At 49.4% G+C, this 20,984-nt stretch overlaps 1 protein-coding gene across 3 annotated transcripts in view; it reads left to right on the forward strand.

Annotated features, from left to right (window-relative positions):
• The first annotated feature begins 11,060 nt into the window (after nucleotides 1-11,060).
• LOC105704129 (KH domain-containing, RNA-binding, signal transduction-associated protein 2) overlaps nucleotides 11,061-20,984 on the forward strand; it is a 48,375-nt gene continuing 38,451 nt past the window's right edge. For 2 of the 3 annotated variants that reach the window (XM_012433089.2, XM_012433087.2), the window contains exon 1: nucleotides 11,250-11,457. In XM_012433089.2, coding sequence (XP_012288512.1) covers nucleotides 11,250-11,457 — 208 coding nt within the window. Of the gene's footprint in view, nucleotides 11,458-20,984 lie in introns of all 3 variants that reach the window. The other variant, XM_012433088.2, reaches the window with a different exon arrangement.

A 20,984-nucleotide genomic window follows, 5' to 3' on the forward strand; every position in this document is an offset into this window, starting at 1 on the left:
CACGCAATCGAATTAGCGAGTCGTTTCGGCGCTTATCTCGCGATTCCCTCCTTATCGATCAGCCGAATGTCCGGCTTGATTGGATGCCGAGTGCAATCTCGAAGCAGCGTTTAATCCCGGTTAACTTCCTAGATGAACCATTCCAAGTATTCCCCGTTCCTGCCAATTCGCCAATTTTCGTCCGAAATCCAGAGTTGGACCGTTAGCATCCGGATAGGTCGGGACCAGAACTGCCCTCGGGTATCCTCGGCATTTCTCTCGATTCTCTCCCCCGAAATCGTTAATTCGCCCGACCTTTAGGTAGCTGAAGGCGATTTATCATAGGCCAGCTCCAACTTTAACGATCGTTAAGATTAACGATCGGCGCCAGCTTTCGCTTTCGGATACGAGAGTCCTCCAAGGATTCGGCTCCTCCGCCCGAATTTTCGACCGGGACCGCGATTAATCCCGCGAAATTCGATTAGCCGTTAAACCGGAACCCTTCCGTCTCCGGAAGTGTCTCTTTTAGTGCCCACGAAAGCGTCCCGACAGGCATCAACGTCCCCGGTTTATCAGTTATCAATTTGCTCATCGATAGGGTGTCTTCGCCTACATTAGCACGCCTCGGACTAACCGGGTTTAACACCGTTTAAACGGGCAACGATAATCTCGGCTAACTCGATTGGCACACGCGATAAACTTTCAATCAGTGTAACCGATCGCCGTTAACGCTCCCCCGGCTCGGCCGAAACAATAAATTAATCTCGCACCTGACGAACAAATGTTAAGGGGTCGTGAAAGTGGCATCCGAGGGATCGATTGTTCATGAAACCGCTGTCCGAACTGAACGTACCGAATCGTATCCAACTATACAACGTGAACATGGAGGGTATAAGGAAAGTCCCGACACTAATGAAATTTCATTTTTCACAACAAATTAAAAAAATATATCAATGGTCAAAATTAAAAAAAAATTAAATTTCATGAGTATCACGACCTCCCTCATACCCTCCGTATGAATGTTATAAATTTTTTGCCGATTCAGCACATCCAGTTTAGAGAACACTATCAAGAACGAGAAATCTTTGACGCTACTTCTACATCACCTAAACGTTAATCCAAATTATGAAATAATTAATAATTCATAGATGAATATTTTCCTGGTTACGGAAACCTGGCTTGCGAGTTTAAAAAAATTTTTTTTTTTGCGGTTTCCCGATGTCCAGTAAATAGCGAAATTTAATTCTAAATTCATACACACCGATGCCCACTAACCGCAGGTTTAGCGCACCAATCTGCTAGTCGGTCGGCTGAGTACAGCTAGACGGGCCGAACGTAACCCTTGAGTAATGAGTCATGAAATATGCATATTCTCATAAGCGATCCACCCTTGTGCGTCTAGGGGGTGCGATTCCGTCGGGGTTCGATCGCAAATCACCCCGGCGATAATCTCAACAATGTCTGCCGACAGATACCGGATGAAAATCGCGCAGGGGACAGAGATTTGGTGGTTCCTCGGTATTAGCGAGCCCGAGCCCCGCAACCGCTTTCTCGCATATCAGCTCGATACCGTTCAAACGCCGGTAATAATCTCGCCTAATGCAATCAACCGACTTACGTCACCGGATCGCGCCCGGAGAGTTAATTAATGCAACCGATCGCTCCTCGAAATTCTCGACATCACTCGCGCCGCCTTTTAACGCGACTCGTTAATTCCTCGATTAAATAGAGTCAATCCTTTTTAGAGAATTAAATACAGAGACAGTTTCCTGAAATTTGGCCGGCCATTAAATATGCAGATTTTCAAGAGAGAGTGGAGGAGGGCATAAAATGCACTTCGGAGCGTGAGAGTCGTCGATTTAAGTATGCACCGGGTAGAACCGAAGCATTCGGGGAACAATTCGAAGCGATCCCGGGAATTCCTCGCGGTTTAGGGCAAATAAAGAGGTACTCGCACGCGGCTAAGTAAGTTAACTGGTCCGCAGACTTACACGTCCAGGCGGAAAGTTCGTTCGTCGTCAGAGATTGAATCGTTCCAGCGGAAACGGAGGGTCCGGCGAGATCGCCCAACTGTACCATCAAACTCTGCAAATTCGTCGGTTTACGCTAAATAGCCGATAGAGGGGCATTATATAGGACGCGTTTCGCTGCTGGCATCGCGTTTCACCCGAACATAAATCCCACTTAAGGCCGTGATTAGCTCGGACCGGACTCTACTAAACCGTATCAAAATTGGCCGGGTTCATTCAACCGATCCCTGCCACGAAAATCCCAAGCCTGGAATGCCCTGGGAATCTGGAACCGCTCGTGGAGAGCAAGCACTATTTATGTTTCGAATTTCAGGGAGCCGCCGGACAAAGGGTCTGAAATCAAAATAAACAGAGAATGGAGTGCCCTTTGTTTCTGGCCGGGAGGTAAGAAATGGCCGCGGCTTACGTGGGCGTTTGTATCGTCACGCGTTTCCCCGTGATCGAACGCTAAGGGAAATCACGTTGCGTTGGGCGGAAAAGTTATTTCCCCTGGCTTTTCTCTACATCTAGAGATTTGTTACCCACCGTGCTTGCCGTATCCGGGGTAGTGGCCGTGCTGCGAGTGCTGGGTCCCGATGTCGTTCTCCTCCTCCCCGAGGTCCATCTTCATGCAACCTGCGCCTCCTCGAAGCAGCCACCAACGTCGCGGCTCCTCGTTGCACCTAACCCGCGACCTCCTCTACACCTGGGAGACCCACCGGAACCGCACTTTTCGCCTCGGTACCTGCACCTTCCACCTTCCGGCCTCCGGCCTCCAGGAGTCCCACAAGTGTCCCTGGCACGCGGCGATCGGTCGAGCCCTGAGAGGCGTTTTCGGTCCAGCTCCCGCGAGGCCGAACCCCCGATCGACGATACGCGATCAAACCCCTCGATCGGCGATCGGGACTTCCCGCGCCCCCGTGATCCTAACGAGCCTGGGGCGAATTTCCGTCCTCGCGGAATTCGGCGCCGCTCGGACGAACGAGACCCGGGAGTTACTCTTGGAAGGGGGTGGAAATATCCCGGAGTCGTATCGGTGGTCCCGGTCGTCCCGCGGGGTGTCGGTGGTACACTTGGCAGGACCGAGTCGACGCGCAACTGCTCGCGGCGGGAGCACGGGTGAGACTAGAGCTCGGCCACGCTCGGCGTCCCGCGATAGAGTCAACGGCGCCACCGTCGGTGCGCCTTTTAACGATAATAGCACGTATGTACGTTATGTACCGGCGTACACTTGGTTACCGAGCGCTCTATGTGAGAACACCGGTCTCGTTAATACGCGGCACCCTATCGTGCTCTTACCACGGGCTTTTCGTCTAACGACTTTCAAGAGACTCAGGGTAAAGAAACTCAGCCGCGAGATTCGCTCCTCTCTTTCTCCCTCCGAGGTATCGCCAACTATATTCGGTATTCATGAAATCGTGGATTTTAAAATTCAAACTCATGTGGAGGTCAGCTGGAAATCCCAAGCAGGAATCACTGGTACTCGTTGGAAATCATTGAAGCACTGTCTCCATTTTAAGGCCGAGCGTTCCTTCTGACCGAATCATTTTCACTGATTTTCGAGTGAACATCTCCTCTCCGTTCGACTTCTCCTTTCCAGAATTTCCCTAGAAACAGAAATAACAAAGTCATTTGTAACGATCGTACACACGGATGGATAAATACAGTTTTCGTTCGGCTGAACGGCTCGAAATGGGATACTTGAACTTTACCGGAGCGCTTCTTGCGAAAATAGAACCCGGTTGAAGTTAAATACAACGATTGCTATGTTCCTCGTCGCAGGCGATGTTTGCTCTCTCCAAAGAGTCCTCTGCTCTCCAAAGGAATCGTTCGCATCGATAGGAGTACCTTGATCAAAGGTTCGACGTGAACGTTACTACCACGAGCTTCCCACGACTAAGATCGACAAACCGAGGTCTTCGCCTCGATTATTGGTCGGATGGATATCCGAAAATGTATCTCGATAGGAAAAACATTTTACAAGAGGAGCGCCGAGTCTTTCGGTGCCTGAAAAATATATCCCTCGCCCTTTTTCCCTTTAAATGTCCCGGATTAATTAAACGAGGACAAAGAGGAGTTCTCCTGCAACGACAGGCACGTTACTCCGGACAGGCAATCCGAAAGTTTCATCTCGCTGGCGGATTCTCTTAGCCAAAGGGTGGTCCTTAGCTAAATTTCTCACCCCGGAGGTTCCCGCAATATTTACCCACTCGAACGAGACTCTCGACTCGCTCGAGTCAGCCTTAATTCCGAGCTTAGGGAATCCTCGTTCCTGCCCTTGTTACTTTCAAACTGAAATTTTTCGTCGAGTTGCGCCGACCCTTGCGAATTTTTCACTCCCTTTCCCGGGGGCGTATTACCCAAAGGGTGAATTAGAGCGTCGGGGTGCACAGGTGCTCCCGCGATCCGTCAACATTTCTGCCAGAGAGGATCCGTTGACTTTCCCAGGGCGTCTTATATATCTAGGCAGTAAACGGAAAATCGTGTTACGGGGGTGGCTTAATTTGCCGATGTAGATCGGCGGGATCATCATTTTCGGCGCCCTTAGCCGAAGTCCCTCCCCGTCTCTCGTTCTCCTTTATTTCGAGCTAACATTCCGCAGTCGTTTCGCTCGATGGGGTACTTTATCAGGGAAGGGTGATGTCGAGGGTATTTCGGCTCGTCTCGTTTTACGTGTCCACTCTAGAGGACCCGGGTGGATAGAGGTTCATCCGACGAGGACGGTCGACAGGGGTAGTCGGTAAGGGCTGCCCGTAAGAGGAGTCGAGGTGCGGTGCTCCCGCGGAGGGGAATTTCAATGTTATTCTCAGCGACACTCGTGGCTCCTCCGAGGGCAGACTGGCTTCCTCTTTGCCTGGATGTGCCCTCTCGTCTGGTCTCAAACGAAACGGGGCTCGTTAGCTCTGTGGACAGGCCTTAGGATTGTAAAACTCGGAGCTGCTCTCGTCTCCCCTAAGAAGCATCGGTCGGCACCGCTTCTGCAGTTGCAGCTGCCGCCGACGCCGCTGGGACGAATCCCAAATGAGATTTCCGCCGGTCCCAAAGAATCCAATTTCGTTTCGAGAGTTCGCTTCCTCGGCCGATCGCCTCCCTTGATCCTGCGCGACCGGCGCGAAAACGCCTCGCGAAATTATTCCGGAAAAACCGCGCGAATTGTGCCCCTTACGTCGGTCTCCTACGGGGAGGCCGGAATTATATGCGGATTGCGTTTGCGACCGGTACTTTAAGTTTATGGTAAATGAGCCGCGGCAAAGGAAACGCCGGCGAGGCGTAAAACGGACGTTTCGTGAATTGCTGAACGTTACTTTCCTGCGGAATATCCACCGCGCGTTATGACCGGTTCCGACGCAAATCTCGGGAAACTCGTGGTAATCATGTTGTTCAATTTACAAAGGGAGGGGAACGTTTCCGATCGAAAATAAAAGGAAGAATGCGCGGTCGGCATTCGTTTTCCACGGCGGAAAGATTCGCTTTTGACTTTGTTCTCCGTTAACCGCCACGTTTTGCCGACCCAGGAAACAGTACCAGGATAACGCTAGACCGAGGGTTGCCTCGCTTCGAAACCTCCCTTCTTCATTAACTTTTGAAGCTCGCGAGCCTCCAGGGATGTAAATAGCGGCACAGAGAATAACGAATCTTACCAGAGGTACGAAATATATTTCCGTATGCCCACGGCAATGAATTCTTTAGACTGCCGTCGAAAGAGAATTAATACGGAAGTACGTGTGCTCAGCCGTATTCACAGTTTCACTTGAATCGCGAACCTCGTAGTCAACGTTCGATCAAAAGACCGTTTAATTTCATTTAATTGCCGACCATTATTTCTTATTCAAAGAGAAGATCCACGGGCAACGTATGGACTCGAAATAAGCAATTCAATTGTAGGAGATATAATTCCGGAGCTGCTTAAGTAGAATGGCCGACTGATAAATAATTCCTCAAAAGGGATGGAGGTCACGGTATTTCGGTCCCCTTTGGGATCCGCACGTAGGACCCTCGAATTGAACCCATTAAAGAGATTGCTCGCTTTAAAAAAGACGTGAAATGCGTTCTTTCGACAAAGGCTTGCGAGATAAATTGCCGATATTACCGTTTTAATGGGACCCTTCACGGGGGCATAATAACGAAAGAGCCTGTAAGCCATGCTTACACAAAACCTGTTACGTTCCTTTAATAAAGTACTATAAAGCACGTGGGGTAGAGGCGGAAAGTATGCTCATGGTTGGAATATTGCAAAAATACGAAGGCAGGGGAATTTTTTCTCTCTCGTTGACAAATTTGTTCTTCGCTTTCGTGACGTGAACTGATCGGAGGTCGAAACTGGCGTGATTCTCGAGGTCTCAATTAACCAAAGTAATCAGCTAATATTGGAAACGTGATATCAGCAAACTCAACCGCAGTCTGTCTCAACATTTACATGAAATTGGCGAGTTATATGGGCCGTAAACTCTCCGAGACCCTAACGAACGTCCCCTACATTGATAAAGCTAAACTCCCATGCCAAAGCTCCGCCCTAACCACCCTTCGAATCTGTCGAGACGAAGGAGTTTAATGCTTTCATTTCGACGCCCAACGTTCAAGTACCTTTGTTCCACTATACCGAATTACATTGAAGTGCGAAGACGCGACATTTACATTTGGTGGTAGAAACTCGATACTTGCCACGGCATTCATCTGGTTTTCCTCATTTCACTGCAGGGTAATACTCTGTATCGTATTATTCTTATTAGATTACAAAACCACCCAAGTTTAGTCGAGTTTGCTGAATTAGCTCCTCTGAAAATGATGAAATTTGATCGTTCCCCTAGACATACTTATTTTGGCTTCAGCGGCCTTCAAAGTTAGCGGAGCTGCGGGACAATTCAATTAACCTGCTTCCTGGTGCTCTGCGCAGCTCCAATTTGCCGACGTTGCGTGAAACTACTTTTCCTTTTATTGCCGACTGCGGAAAACAGAAAAACTCTTATAAGACCCTCCGCCGCGTTTCCTGCCTGTCCTTACCAACGGTTTTGTCATATCTTCGGAATACTGATATACTTCCGGCTTTTCCATGCAACTCCGTCGCCGCCACGTTATCTCCTTTCAGTTTACGGAAACCGGAGCAATATCATCGAGTGCAGATGTGCGTGACCTATTTCGAAAATGTATTCTGCCTCGCCTTGCTTTCGCCATTGCGATCCCCCAGGAATAAATCTGTTATGGTTAATGAATCCTAAACCAGCCGGCCGATTCTTCGGGTTTCTTCGACATGCAAAATTAAACACGAATCAGGTGAGATCGCAAATAATTGTACGTTAACGTCTACCTCGCGTGATCACAAATCAAGGGTTCGCGAAACCATTAGTCCTTAACACGCAAGGTGGTGCAAAATTCTCACGCCTCGTTTAGCAAGCGCTATCACGAGAAACTTTTTCGCGCGATAAATCATGGATCGCTTATCCTAGCAAAAAGAAGGAATTAACACGACGACGCGTCTCGAGGCCAGGAATCTATTAATCGATCGATTTCCCACCGGATCGCGATCGCTTCCGTCCTGAAATTCGCAAATTGGGAGGACTTCGGGCCGGAAGTGAAATGAACGTGAAATACGTGAGGCCGATTAACGACGGCCCTGGGATTTATGTTTGAAGCGTGTGAATGATAGACCAGCGCGTCGATAATATTCTTGGGTAAATGCAGGACCCTACCATGTCTGTAGATGCGATTTTTCTCCCCGATAGGAAATTACAGCTCGCGCGTCAATTCCCGCAAGTGTACTCCCGCGTTTACTGCCAGGGAGACTGCGAGGCGCGATTCCGACCTGGCGAGCATTGCTTCGTTTTACGATTTTCTTGTTCCCTCCAAAGGGGCAGAATCAGGTAAGGGAAAAAATCAGCTCCTGGAAATCGAAATGGATTGGTGAAAATACGAATATCGAGTACATTGAATCGGTACGCTTGGCTAGTTATATTCCCGTTGCATGCTCACCCTACGTTGACATTTTAGTAAACCTATCGATTAGTCTGGACGTTATACGAAGGTCCAGAAGTGAGATTAAAATGTCCATTATGCAAACGATGATACGCGAGGCATGGGATGGCCCTATCACCAAGTTTGCCGGCGTTGCTCCTATCTGCTAGTAGTCACCGAAACTTAACCGATCTCAGGGCCGAATTAATGCAAGACCTTTAGTTCGACCTTAGAATCTTTGGTCCCAGGAGAGGCGTCTCCATAACTCAATCTCGGCATAGCATTTTTACCATTAAATCCACCCCCGCCAATTTATTACGAATTTTAACGGAGTAAGAAACACATGGAATAACGGATCAAGGAAGGCTTCGTGCTACCGTTTCCTGCCCTCCGTCTTGCTTACGCTTGTTACCAACTTTATTTCCCCAACTTTATTTCGATAAAGTTCACACGCTTCGTGCAAGTTCGTGCCGTGACCCCGTTCTAGCAACATTGTCGCGAGGCGTTAAATTTTTGACAGATTATGGAGCGCCGTGAACATCCAGGGTGTTAAAACCGAGCCAAGTTTGAGAGCGAGGAATTTCTTAAGAAAGGGCAAGACTACTTTCAAAGTAGCGACCTTTTTCGTGATAAAGACAATAGAGTCATTAATCAACGTCTAACGCTGAGCGAGAAGCTCCAGGAGACTGGAATGAAAAAGCACTGCAGTCGAGGGTGAATTCAACGGGGTAAGAATGATTTTGTATCTTCCATCGGATCGTGGTAAAAATAGCGAATCAATCCTTGGTACGTCTGCTGAGGTGTCGATAAATCGTAGCTTGTTCAAATGGAGCCTGCACCCACTGAATTTGGCTAGGTCACGTTGCGTTTTTGGGAACATTAAATAATGTATGCATCTGAATTCGGTAGCTGATAAAAAATCGAGCTTCCGGTATAGAAAGCCGTTTGAATTTTAAAAACCGAAATCCCACATTTAACACAGCTGTTGGAAAGAACGAACTGATTCTGATTTGCATTGCAAAAATGACGTCAAAGGACGTTTTCCCTGATCATCCATGCTGAAGGTCCGTACAAAGAAGCAATTGTTTTTTGTTGTAAATTGTTCGTTTCAAAACGGCCTGCACGAACGGCGGAGTAATTAAAGGAGACCGAACGTTTCGCTACATCTCCTTTTCTCTCTCGGTACAATAACAATTACTTTAATGCTTCCCTCCCTCGAGGAATAACCTTTTTGCGAGAGTAGTGGATTAATCCTAAATTGAAATTCCTTGTACGGAACAGAAAGGAGTCGAGCTAAGTATACTGAAATATGCTTTCTGATAAAACACTCCCAATTACCTTAATAAGTGGATGCGGCATTCAAGGATTAACAAATTTTTGTCCAGCCCCAGGTGTAGTAAATTGAACCCAATTTGTCGTTTTCGGCCTTCCTCGAGTTCACTCGTGATCTGATCTCAGCAGTGGGGTCGAAAGACGCTCTACCACAGCATCCCTGGAATTGTATTTCAAACGAAAGCCTAAAAGACGGGTCAAATGGCTTCTGAAGTACAATAAGAAAGTGGAGGACCAAATAAGACCAGGATGTGTAAGAGGAAACCTGCGCGACGTTTCCAGGAAAGTCTGCCGATAAAAGTAGTCGGCGATGAAGACCTCGGGAGTCAGGACCAAAATGTGTACCTCGTCAACTGCATTACATTTTCTTCACGCGGACTTTTTATCCGCAGCATTTGCACACCGGGTTCATTTCATTTCGAGTACTCGCCACTGCGAGAGTCAAAGCTCGGGGCGACGTCGAAAGGAAAATCCACGGATTTTATTTTTACATCCAATAAAAGTATCGGATTCAAAAATAAAACCTGCGGATGATCGGAAATGAAAAAGGAAAGCCTTTTTTATTATTTCCTTTAAATATCGTTACCTCCTCACTATTGCCGCCCGCGGCGCTCGCCGCTCGAGGCCACGAATTTACCCTGGACGGGGCTCGCAAATACAGAAAACCTGCGGAACTCGCAAAATATTTTTACAGGACCCGCAATTGCCTCTTAATTGCACGGCTAATCGATTTTAGACTCAAAAAGAAACTTACCTGAGCCCTGGAGGTACTGCAGCGCTCAGTCGTCGAGTTTCGCATCGACCCAGCAACTTGTACAGGATGTCCTCTGATTACTAATTCACTCCGCCGGAGTATAAACATATTATGTTTGTCTTGTAATATCATTCAAGTTGCAGATTGTTCTAGAAATAAAATGACTCCGTTAGCGCGCGACATTGTGATTTAATGGGAACTATGTTAGTGTACAATTCGGAGGATATGCCGAGATCCAAGATGGCCACTCCGCCATCCATTTTGATATTCCCCGAGTTACATGCAACGCGTTTACATTTCCCGAAAATTCGGTAAAAGCCTATTCAAAGTTCATCCAGGGCTTAAAATAATCCCGGCTGGCGATAACAACGAGGAGTTCCGTAATCGCGTTACGTAACGCATCGACGTCCCGGTAAATAAGTGTCTCCTCGGCGATTTGACGGGATAATATTTATGCAGGCGCGTTCACCTTTGGCGATCGATGGAACTAATTTGTCGGCGGGCCGCGTTTCGAATAATAGGTTAGTCCGGTAATTCCGAGTTATAGGTAACACGGCAATTTCGAGTTATCGGGAATACTGCCCTTCAGTGGTAACCTCGGGAAAGCGGAATATAAAATCCGATTGTTCCAGAGCATTCGAACCTCTCGTGAACGCAAGCGCGTTGATTTTCTTTCCAAACGGAAATAGTGATTAAGTAAATATTTTTTAAGCCTTCCTCTTCCGAGCATCCACCATTAGACACCACTTCCAATCGGCGGATATTCTCCTCGGCTTGGATGAAGAGGTATTAAAGTCTCAGGCATTTTTTCGGAGTAAATGTCGGGGAATTTCCGTAACAACGGATTATTTTTGAATCCCATTCAAAATGGTGTACCGATGACGACTGGAGAGAGACTGCTAGGAAGGAAACTCCACTCGCGATGTAGGTAGCGTTCCTGCGACGCCAGCGCCGTGGCGACTCTACGAAGCTCGGCTGCCGGGAGACTCGCGATGCGCACATCTCCGATACGCATAGTCTTTGTTCAACTCCTCGGTTGGCGCGGCGTCGGGATCCGCCATTGTGATCGTCGTCGCTCGTACATAAGTCGCGTCCTCGCTGTTCTGTGAATTCCAGCGTGCACGTTACCAATTATCCAGAGACTCGCTCCATCTCTACAGCAGCGTCGACGGTTCGCCGTTCATTTCTCTCAAATTCGAGGTACGAGCGAGACGATCGCGGAAAGGATGGCGGACAGGCCGAGCAACGGTGAGTACAAGAACTATCAGAGGGAAGAGAACGCCGACATTAAGCAGAGGCTTCCGCTAGAGAAAGAGCGCGAAGACAAGGAGCATCAGGTCGACAAAGCCGGGGAATACGTCCGGGAGCTCCTTCACGAGAAGCTTGAGATTGACTCGCAGAAATGGCCCAATGCTCACCGACTCATCGACCAAGGTGAGTGACCGAACCTCCAATTTTATGCCGGATTCGGCTTGGTTCCTCTGTCCTTTACACTTGTACCTTTATTGTTTACATAATAAGGTAAGTATCATTCAGAGGTACCGGTGGATTAGGTTATGTTCCATTGGTCGATGCACCAAAAGGGTTTACATTACATAATCCGAGTGTTATTAGAGTACCGACGATAACTACGAGCTCGATAGGCAGTGGCGACGAAGGTGGCTATCAGACATGGTGTAAGAGAGTTACTTTTTGGCGCTGCGATAACGATAGGACAACACACCACGTGTTTACAGGTTGCCTCGGTTAAGGAATGCTTTCGGTGCGATGCGATAGAAAAAGAAATGTAGTTTCTTGCGACCCGATTTCCATTTCTGGTAGATTACGTAGAATGTATTTATCAAAGCGTACCCCGGTACTGCTCAAGTGGATCTGACACTCAATGGATTAACGTCTGGTGGTCGTTGATCTTGTTATAAGACTGTTTGTAGTAGTTGTAGTAGTTGAATTTACATATTCCCCTGTAATTCCAAACATGGCAAGAACTGAATAAACACCGTCTCAAATGTACACACACCGATGACGAGAACGTTTCATTTCTAATTTTAAACTCGGAATAGTTCTGGTTACGATGAAATCTCGCAGGCAGCCTTTTCCTCGGCTCTACAATAATAAGTTTAAAAAGACTCTCTAGAGCTCTCCCTTTGTATCCTACCTTGTTTTCTAAATTCATGCTTAATTAGTGCTGGATACGTAGGACCGAATAAAAAATAAAATTTCTTTGAGAGTCCCGCTATTCATCTGCGAAAGCTTTCTTAGCAGAGTGCATTACTACTCCATGAATAAAACAAGAGGGTCTAAGTAAGATCGACAAACGAGTTCGCTGGGTTTCTTTGATAATAATTTTATTATAAAAATATCACGTGCATTTATTGCCTGTTTCGGCGATATCCACCTTTGCGTTGTACTTGAAAATTACACGTCTCCCTTCTCGCTCTGTTTAGGGAAGTCCGAGTTAATTAGTTAATTAGTGTTGAAGGGGCGCACGAAACCGCGGAGTGGCCGGGGTAAAGTAAAGATTACTTTAAGTGTACCGCCATTCACCTTTGGGAGCTCCTTTCGGGGAATACATTACCACTCGGTGAATTGTACGAGTGCTTTTGACGGGGAGGAACCAAGCGAGCTTGTAAAAATTCCCGGAGTCCCCCAGGACGCGCGGTGTACTGCCAACCGAAATAAATTCTAAGCGGGAGGGCACGTAGGATTAAATCCTTCATGAAATGCAACGTTAACTTCTCCGAGTAGCGCCGCTATTATTCTTACTGTCACTGCCGGTAATAAAACAGCAGTTGCGTCGAGTGCACTTAATACGCCGCTACGCTCCTACCTTACACCGGGGATGCACGCAATCATTGAATTATGCATTCACGGTCCTCCGTTCTCTTTCGTTCTCGGAGAGATGCGTCTCGTTCCGGGGGGTCCCGGGACGTTCGAGAATTACGTGCGTTTCATTTAATCAACCCGACTCGGTTGAATCGATGCAACTTGCATTCGTCAAGATTACCGTCACAAGGGGAAGGGGAGCAAAAAGTAAAGCTAGCGGAAGGATGTCGTTAGGATTCGTTAATTATAAGAACGTCGTGTAAAATACGAGGTTTTCCACAAATTCCAAAGAATTTTTCAAATGAATTTATTATTCTATAAAAATGTTTACGCGTTTACATGTGTTAAACGACGTGTATAACAAAGCGGATGCCTATCCGTGGTATTATGAAATAATGGAAACGCGATTTACTGTCTTTTTACGATTTTTTACGGTAAACTCATTGATTATCCTAATATGTACGTGAAAAACCTCGAAAGACGCGAAATTTCCCAACCCTCGATATCGCCTTCTCGTTTTAGGTAACGGTCTCGCGTCTTCAGTTAGCTTTCCCTAACTAAATGGGAATTGAAAAGCGAACCGAGCGTCGAAGAGGAAAGGGTTATTTCCCGTATTCGGGAAGAGCTCTCGGCTTCAACAGGTTTATTTTCCCGGCGTTTCCGCAGTCGAGCATCGACGATTCGACGCCGATGGGGAAGAAACCTCGTGCCTTGACTTTGAACTTTACGTTTCGCCTCGGATCGCGTTGAAGGAAATTCTTACATTTTTTTTTTCTCCCGACCCTTAAATGCAGTAAAAAAAAAAAATGAGCGGCGAAGTAGGAACTGCAGCAGCTAGAAATTTATAAGGGTAACTTACGGCCCCCCCCCTCCGTATCAGGCGGAAGATAAAGACTCTGGGCGAACTTTTCCCGATCGTGCTTCAAGTATTTATATTAAAACTCATAAAAATCGCGGGGGTTATTGCATTGCGCTCTTGAAGCTTTTATTGCCGCTGCATTTCATGCCTAGAGACGTGCGCAAATGTAGCGAAGAACGGATACCCCCCGCGAAGGGGCCTCGTAGGGCATAATTTTTTTTTCCCCAGCGAATCCACGAGTCGAATTGGGAATATGCCTTTTGGGTAGGAGCTCGGTATCGATTGGATGAATTGTTTAGAAAAGATCGATTGGCCGTTGGTTTGCCGGGTAAATTTACACTTTAAATTGTCGGGGGCGCGCGGGACTACATCCGGGGTGTTCGGTGATAAACCCAAGGGGCTAGTACCCCCTGATGAGAACAGGGGCTTAAACTCGAAGCGAAATTAACTGGTAACCATGGCTCTAATCCTCGTTCCGCCAGAAACCGAAACTAAGATCTCCATAAAATAATGGAGCCCCTGTCCGGGACAACTACCCTAAAGTAGCTCGTCTACAGGGTGCGGCGAAATCTCTCGCAATTCTTTTTTTTTTTTTTTTTTCACGGTTTTCATAACATTTGAACATCCCGCTTGTCTGGCTGAATTCGTGACATATTTCAAATTTGGATCTGCGCGGCGGGGTACTGGAATACAATTTATACCAGGGTTGAGCCGATTGATATCATTTGATTAAAATCACCGATTTTTGTCAATCCTGATTTATACGCAGCTTTTTTTGGTCCCGATAAATCACTGAGGGGTCTTTACGATTCATAAGGAGATAGGAGCGCCGTTCGGATAGATCCCTTTGTTAGCGCGACGCGCACTTAATTTCCTCCCGGGGAATTCACTCGGATTGGATGGATTCGCCATGATTCGGGTGTACCTTCCCCGTGTACCGGCCTCCGCGTGCGGGGAAATAATTCTCCCCGTTTTATTCCCCAAGCTCCGCTGAACATTTTATTGGAAATTTTTTCACGGACCGGGCCGGCTTATCGTCCGGGTCAAGCCTGATCCGTAAGTACGGCGGACATGGCGAGCATCGTGCGAGCCCTCCTCATTGCGAAAAAAAATGTCCCTTTTCGAAACAAATCGCCTCCACTTGGACATTGATCCCGGCTTTCTCTGGCAGACCTCGTGACCGAGGTAACTCGGGAGAACCGCCGTTCCTCCTCGTCTCGGGCGGATCTCTTTCGCCCCATGGTGTGTCCCGTCCATCCTCGAATCGGTTCCTTAACGGGAGCCGAAGGATTTCCGAAGTAGTCGTCGCCTTCCGCACCTCCTGGAGTAGGTCTTTGATTCGATTAAGCATAAAAATTCCACGACTCGTCCCCGGAACTCGCGAAATTCGAAAGTTCCCTGGGGGCGGAAGGAGGAGGAGCTCCCGCGGATTGTCCGCGGTCGGGGAGGATGTCGCACGAAAAGTTGTCGAGGAGATAGGAAAGTTCCTTTTCGCCCTGGTCTCGCTTGAATATTCGATGAGGAACTCGATTGTAGTTGCGCCGGGAATCTCTCCTAAGACTCCGGTGCCGTGACCCCTGATGTAGTTTCATCTCGCTACGTAATGGCCGGGAATAATTTTCGATTTTCTGAATCTCGACCCCGTAAACTGCTCTCGCTTGTCGGCACAAAACAGAGTCATTGCTCCGCTCGATTTGTTCCTCGGCTTGCATTCCGAATTAGCTGCACTTTATCGATTTCAGAGATTCCCTTTGCGCCCGCCCCCCTCTCGACCTCCCACCCACCCTATGGACTCCGCCGGCTCTAATATGAATATTCAGGGATTGGATTTTGACGTGGGGATGTTTGCAAACAGGGAGTCGAGCGTTTGAAGAATTATTCTGTCGGTCGGTCAGAATGAATATTCGCCGAACTCATCCCCGACCGGGGAGGTCCTACTGGAGTCACTGGGTTGCGATTCTCGCGGATGCTCTCTCGGGATGATACATACCTACGTGGCCACCTTATTAAACTCGATACTCGACTCGAGCATCTGATATCGGTAGAAACGGTTCAAACGACGATAGATATCTCGCTCCAACTGGGGTTGAGATGATTCAGTGGATTTGATTTTAATATCGCGATTTTTTGTAGCCTGAGTACTGCACTTTTCCCAGTTCTGCAATTTTTCAGTAATGTAGATTTAACTTAACCTTTTAAACGAGGTGTTTATTTAAATCCGCTCGTACCGCGCCCTTCGTCTCCAGGGCTGGTCGCGTTTTGGGGGAGGAAATCCTGTTTGGGAATATTTTCTACGTGGATTACTCCCCTTGCGGCGAGCCCTCGAGAGCTGTCGCGGGAAAAAGGCGGCGACCACCCCGGGAATATTTCACCCCTTGTCCGGCTCGTGTAAGTCGGGTGGAGAACCGCGAAGGCGATCCCTCTCCGCGATGCTTTCCTTTTTCCCCGGAATAACGAACGGCGCCGGGGAACGAAGCCGCAACCCTACTCGGGGACGATTAATCTTAATCGGTCCGCTCTCTCCCACGGGAATGAAAATACGACGGGAATTTTCGGGGCGGTCCCGAATCACGGGGCGCAATCAATTCCCAGATTATCCACTCTAGGGAATGGCCGGTTTAGCGAGCTCGTCGCGCGATAGCGAGAGTCGAGAATCTTGGGACGCGAATTTTTTTTTTTTTTTTCCCTGTATCCGTGTACGGGGACGCGGCCAAAACGCGAATAAAGGGACGGGAATTTATGGCGGGCGGGAAATAAAAGTGTCGGCGCGATGTCCGCCCGGCTAAACGCGCCCATCGATCCCCCTCATAATTACTCGCTTCATTTCGCGGCCATTAATCACACCTAGTGCGAGAGCGCTTCCCTTGGGGGTGAACGAGTCGCGGTTCCAAGTCCCGACACAGCACGACGAATTTTGGGGGATTTTAATCTGAGAAAAAAAAAAATTCTCGGACCAAAGAAACGTATTGTTAATTCAGGGAATAATTATTTCACTCGAGTGGATCCGAATTAATTGGACTGTAGCATTTCCGCGGGAACATGACTGTTTATTTCGGTCGAATGATTATTCTTTAATTTGAACAATTATTTCTTTCGTTCGGTGGACACCTTTTTTAAGGGTATCTTCGCAGGGTCGCGAGTTAATGGACGGCTGGAAAGGCTCGGACGTACACGTGCTTATTCTCGAGAGGGTAGCACCCCTTGTTACGGGGAAATTGCACGTACCCGGGTCGACGTATTTGCAATGCCGTTTGCCCGCGAATTTCGCTTGCCGCACTTCGGGCCGCGTCGTAAAGCCAAGTTGGCTAATTTCAGGATGCGCGCCATAAACCGAAGTTTAGCAGGCTCGCGTCGCAACAATTAAACCCGTTGTCGGGTCCGTTAAGGGAGTCCGGCAGGGGAGCGATAGCTCCGAGTTCGACGAGGCCGCTCGATTTCCGACACCCCCCGATACCCTCGTAACTCCAGGTTCCTCGTTATCCTCCTTGTCGGCGCGTTGTCGTGAATTCGCCGAGTCCTTGTCAGGGGCAAGACCCTTCTTACGGGACCGATTTAACGCCTGCTCCGATAACGAGAGACGGCGCAAAGCGCGAAAGCGTTACCCTCCAATCCTTGCGCTGATAAGAATGCCCCCGTAAACGTAGATACTTAATCATTGGTTATTTCGATGCCACAATAAATTGCTACAAAATCACATTCAGTTACGAGGTGTGCGCAAATCTATGCAAATTTCCATTGATTTTTATCAGGGTCGTACTCCTGATCTCGGTCGGGGCACCGTGCGAGGAAAAAGTCCCAGGGAATTTTGGCGGTGCGTTTAATTCGGGGCGTGGGGTTGCGGATTTTTCGGCACTGCTGGGTGCTAGCCGGCGGGGTGGAACGGAAGTTCCGGGTTTATGTAATACGTACGGATGCTCGTTGGAGGCAACGAGCTGTACACGGCCTCGTGGAACGATAAATCTAGCCGCGCGACGCCGCGCCTCCATCACCTGGCTAAGCCCGGCGGGGCTTCCGGTTTGCCGGCCGGAAGTGCCCGCCGGATCGTCACCACTGATGTCCTCTCCCCCGGGTCTCGAAACGGAAGACCGCAGGGAGATTCCTAAGATTCCTAGGATTATTCAAGGTGTCAAAGATTCCGCGGATTTTTCGGATCTTCCGAATTCCGCGGCGAGCGTCCCTGAGCGGGCTTCGCGGCGACTGCGCGATTCCCGGGTGGCGCGACTCGTTGAATTATTTATCCCCCTTGTTTCCCCGTCGACTGCGTAGGCCCGGGGAATTTTGAATTTCAATCGAGACCCGAGCCCGGCCGTTTCGCGGCGTTTATTCAGGGAGAGGCATTGCCGTTTTCTTGCCGCGAGTAGCAAGCCCGGCGGCCATCTTGCTTTTATTGTGCGGTCGCTGGCCAGGATTTCTGTTTACTCGAACTCTCCTCCTCGGATAACGGGCCGAAGATTAATGAACTTTTGCTTCCGTTCCGAATATAGCTCCTCGTTATTAATGTATACCCCCGGGGAGGAGTATCGCTTTTATCTTCGAGCCGCCTACCGGGAAGGACCGCCGGGACTTTTCGGCGGCCCTTTTCCTGCGGAATTCCCCGAGCCCTCGGTCTACCCTTGCCCGGAAAATATTGAATTATCGTCCGAGGGAAACTCCCGAATATATTCCTCGGCGCGACGTCTGGCTGACCGTTTGTCATTAAGCGCAAAGAATTCCGGCCATTGATCACCGTTTTCGAGCCCGGTGGTCCGACATTTCGTGGACGTCGTCTAGAGTCTCTTGCTCGCCGGAGGCATTCGTTATGTAGGTTCCCACCGATGGGAATCAACGAACTTTCCTGGTTAAAGACGCCGCGGCATGACCGGTGGCGGGAAAACACGCCAAACCGTTGCATAACCTCGGTGCACATAGATCTTGGAGAGTGATGTACCTTCTTGCCCAACGGCCTGGCCTCTCTCGGACTAAATATAACGTGCACTAGAATCATCTTCAGGTGGCAGTTCCTAAGCTATTACGGCTAATCGCTCGCGCGAACCTCTGCCCCGTGATCTATTCCGGAGTCGACAGCAACGGGAGCAACCCGACGCCTTGGAAAGAGACGCTGTAGAGATGGATTATCACGAATTATGGATCAAAATCCCTGAATAAAAATCCTAGAGATTTTCAGGGAAAGTCGAGACTCGGTTTCCCTCGTTCGCACCCGGAGAGGCATTCCCTCGGGACGATTCATTCCGAGATTTCCTGGGACTTCGGCGATAAATCCACGTTTAAACGGACCCTGGCTACCGGCTAGCGTTGTCGCGACGTCCGAGACAATTAGTCGTTAGTCGAGGGTGCCCATTGCGGGATATCGAGTTCCTGGTCCGAATTAGCATCGACTCGTGTACCTACCCCAGGACGGGCGAGGAGATAGACGCCGCCCAGATGCGCCCCGTGTCTGCCGACCTTGTTCCGGGTAAACGACTGACCCAAAGCCACGTCGCAGACGGATCTCTCGCGTCTTTCGCCCGGCGAGGAATCCTGCTAATGGCACGCCCAGGTGAGCGATCTATTCGAGGATCGACCCTGACACCCGAGCCGGGATCCAAAGTCGATCGCTCGTCGCGTCTCGAGACGTCTCGGCGCGAGAGCTTCCCCCGAACCGGGGGAAATGGCTTCTCGGCGAAAACGGGGATCCCCGGTTAGAGACAAATCGCGAAAGGACCTAGGTGAGGTGCGACCCTACGTGGATTCGACGCGACACGGGGTCGAGGGGGTGCGACCTGGACGGGGTTTCGCCCTTTGGGTACTTGCCGTCGGGAAGGGCCTGGTAACATAACTTTCGCGTTTGAATTTACGATCGCCCCTCCGGACTCGGGGTTAGGGCAGCTCGTACCATCCCGGACGATAAATCCTCCCCCGAGAGTTGGTCTCGTAACCCTCTCGTAGCGAGGTGTAGGTCGGCTCAAAAATTACCAAACCGCGGACTCCTCGTGGGAGGATCCCGCGGATTTCGGTGATCCCCTTTCCCCTGCACGAAAAAAAAAAAAAAAAAAGAAGAATCGTCGGGAAAACCGCAATTGTGGCAATCGTAACCATGTTAGGAGAATCTGGGTGGGTGGTTACGTGAAAGGGGGTGGGCATTTATTCCTCTCGTTTAGGGCGCGCTCGATCATTTCGCCGTCGAGACGGGGCATCCTTTGTTGCTTATTCCATTAAGGCGTATCCGTTGCTTTTCCCATTAACGACCTGTCATCTCGATGGACGCGGTCTTGTTCGTTGCGTGCGCCCGGAAAAATGGCCGAGGGATCTCTTTATTTAGCCTCCCCCCCCTCGGTCGAGCCGATCGATAACGTTTGCAAGATACTTATGAATATAGATATTAGCTCCGTGTCGCGGAGGGATATTGGAAGAGTCCGTCGAGGAGTCGGGCTGGCACGGCTCGGCCGTCCACTCTCATCGACGGGGTCTTTTAATAGTCGGCCCCGATCTTTGATCCAATTATTTCCGGCCGGAAATATATCGAGCGTCCGTAAGAAGTGGACGCGCCATCCGCTTATACGGTCGACCTGGGATATGCGGCAAGAACGCGGCGGCCGGTCGAAAATTAATTATGCAGCCCTCGCGTCAAACGCAACGACCGAAAGTCACCCGATCCCTCCCCCCGTTGCAACGTTAAATTATCCCCCCGGAATTCCTGCGTATCATCGCCCGGCGGACGAGTTAACGGCTACTCGTGTTTATGCCGCGCGCCGTAAAAAACCCGGCGAGGGGCGTTAAGTTTAACGGTTTCAATTTGCGCACGTTGGCGCGTTAAAATTTCAATCAATTCCGAATGGGGCCCCGCGCGAATTAACGTCGCCCGAGGCGGAACCGTCCATGAAGACGCCCCCGCGACTTTATTCGCCCTCTCGCACTGTCCCGGCCGCGGCTGCGGATCCCCGCCGATCCTGGGATGCAAATCGCCTTAAAGTCCCGATACCGGCCGGCCGGAAGCTCGGTCTCACGCAGGCCCGACCGCAACAAATGGACCTCGCTTTTGGCGATTTCGGCTCGCCGGCCCGGAAGCGATGTGCGGTCGTCCCGTATTTCATGTTCTCGCTGCCCGCCGACGGCCGACCTCGGGACAGCTGTTTTTAATCTTCCTGGCAGGCACCTTGGCAGGCATAGGGGGGAAAAAAAAAGTATACAAAAATTAGGGATTTAACCTCCTCTTTTCTGGCGACCCGGGGTACGCCGGAAGTGACAGGGAGCACGTGCGAGACCCTGGAGGATGCTCACCTCTCCAGAGATTTGGCAAGAC

This window comes from Orussus abietinus, unplaced genomic scaffold (assembly GCF_000612105.2).
Source record: "Orussus abietinus isolate OABI.00-Male unplaced genomic scaffold, Oabi_2.0 scaffold11, whole genome shotgun sequence".
In the NCBI taxonomy this organism is placed as follows: domain Eukaryota; kingdom Metazoa; phylum Arthropoda; class Insecta; order Hymenoptera; family Orussidae; genus Orussus; species Orussus abietinus.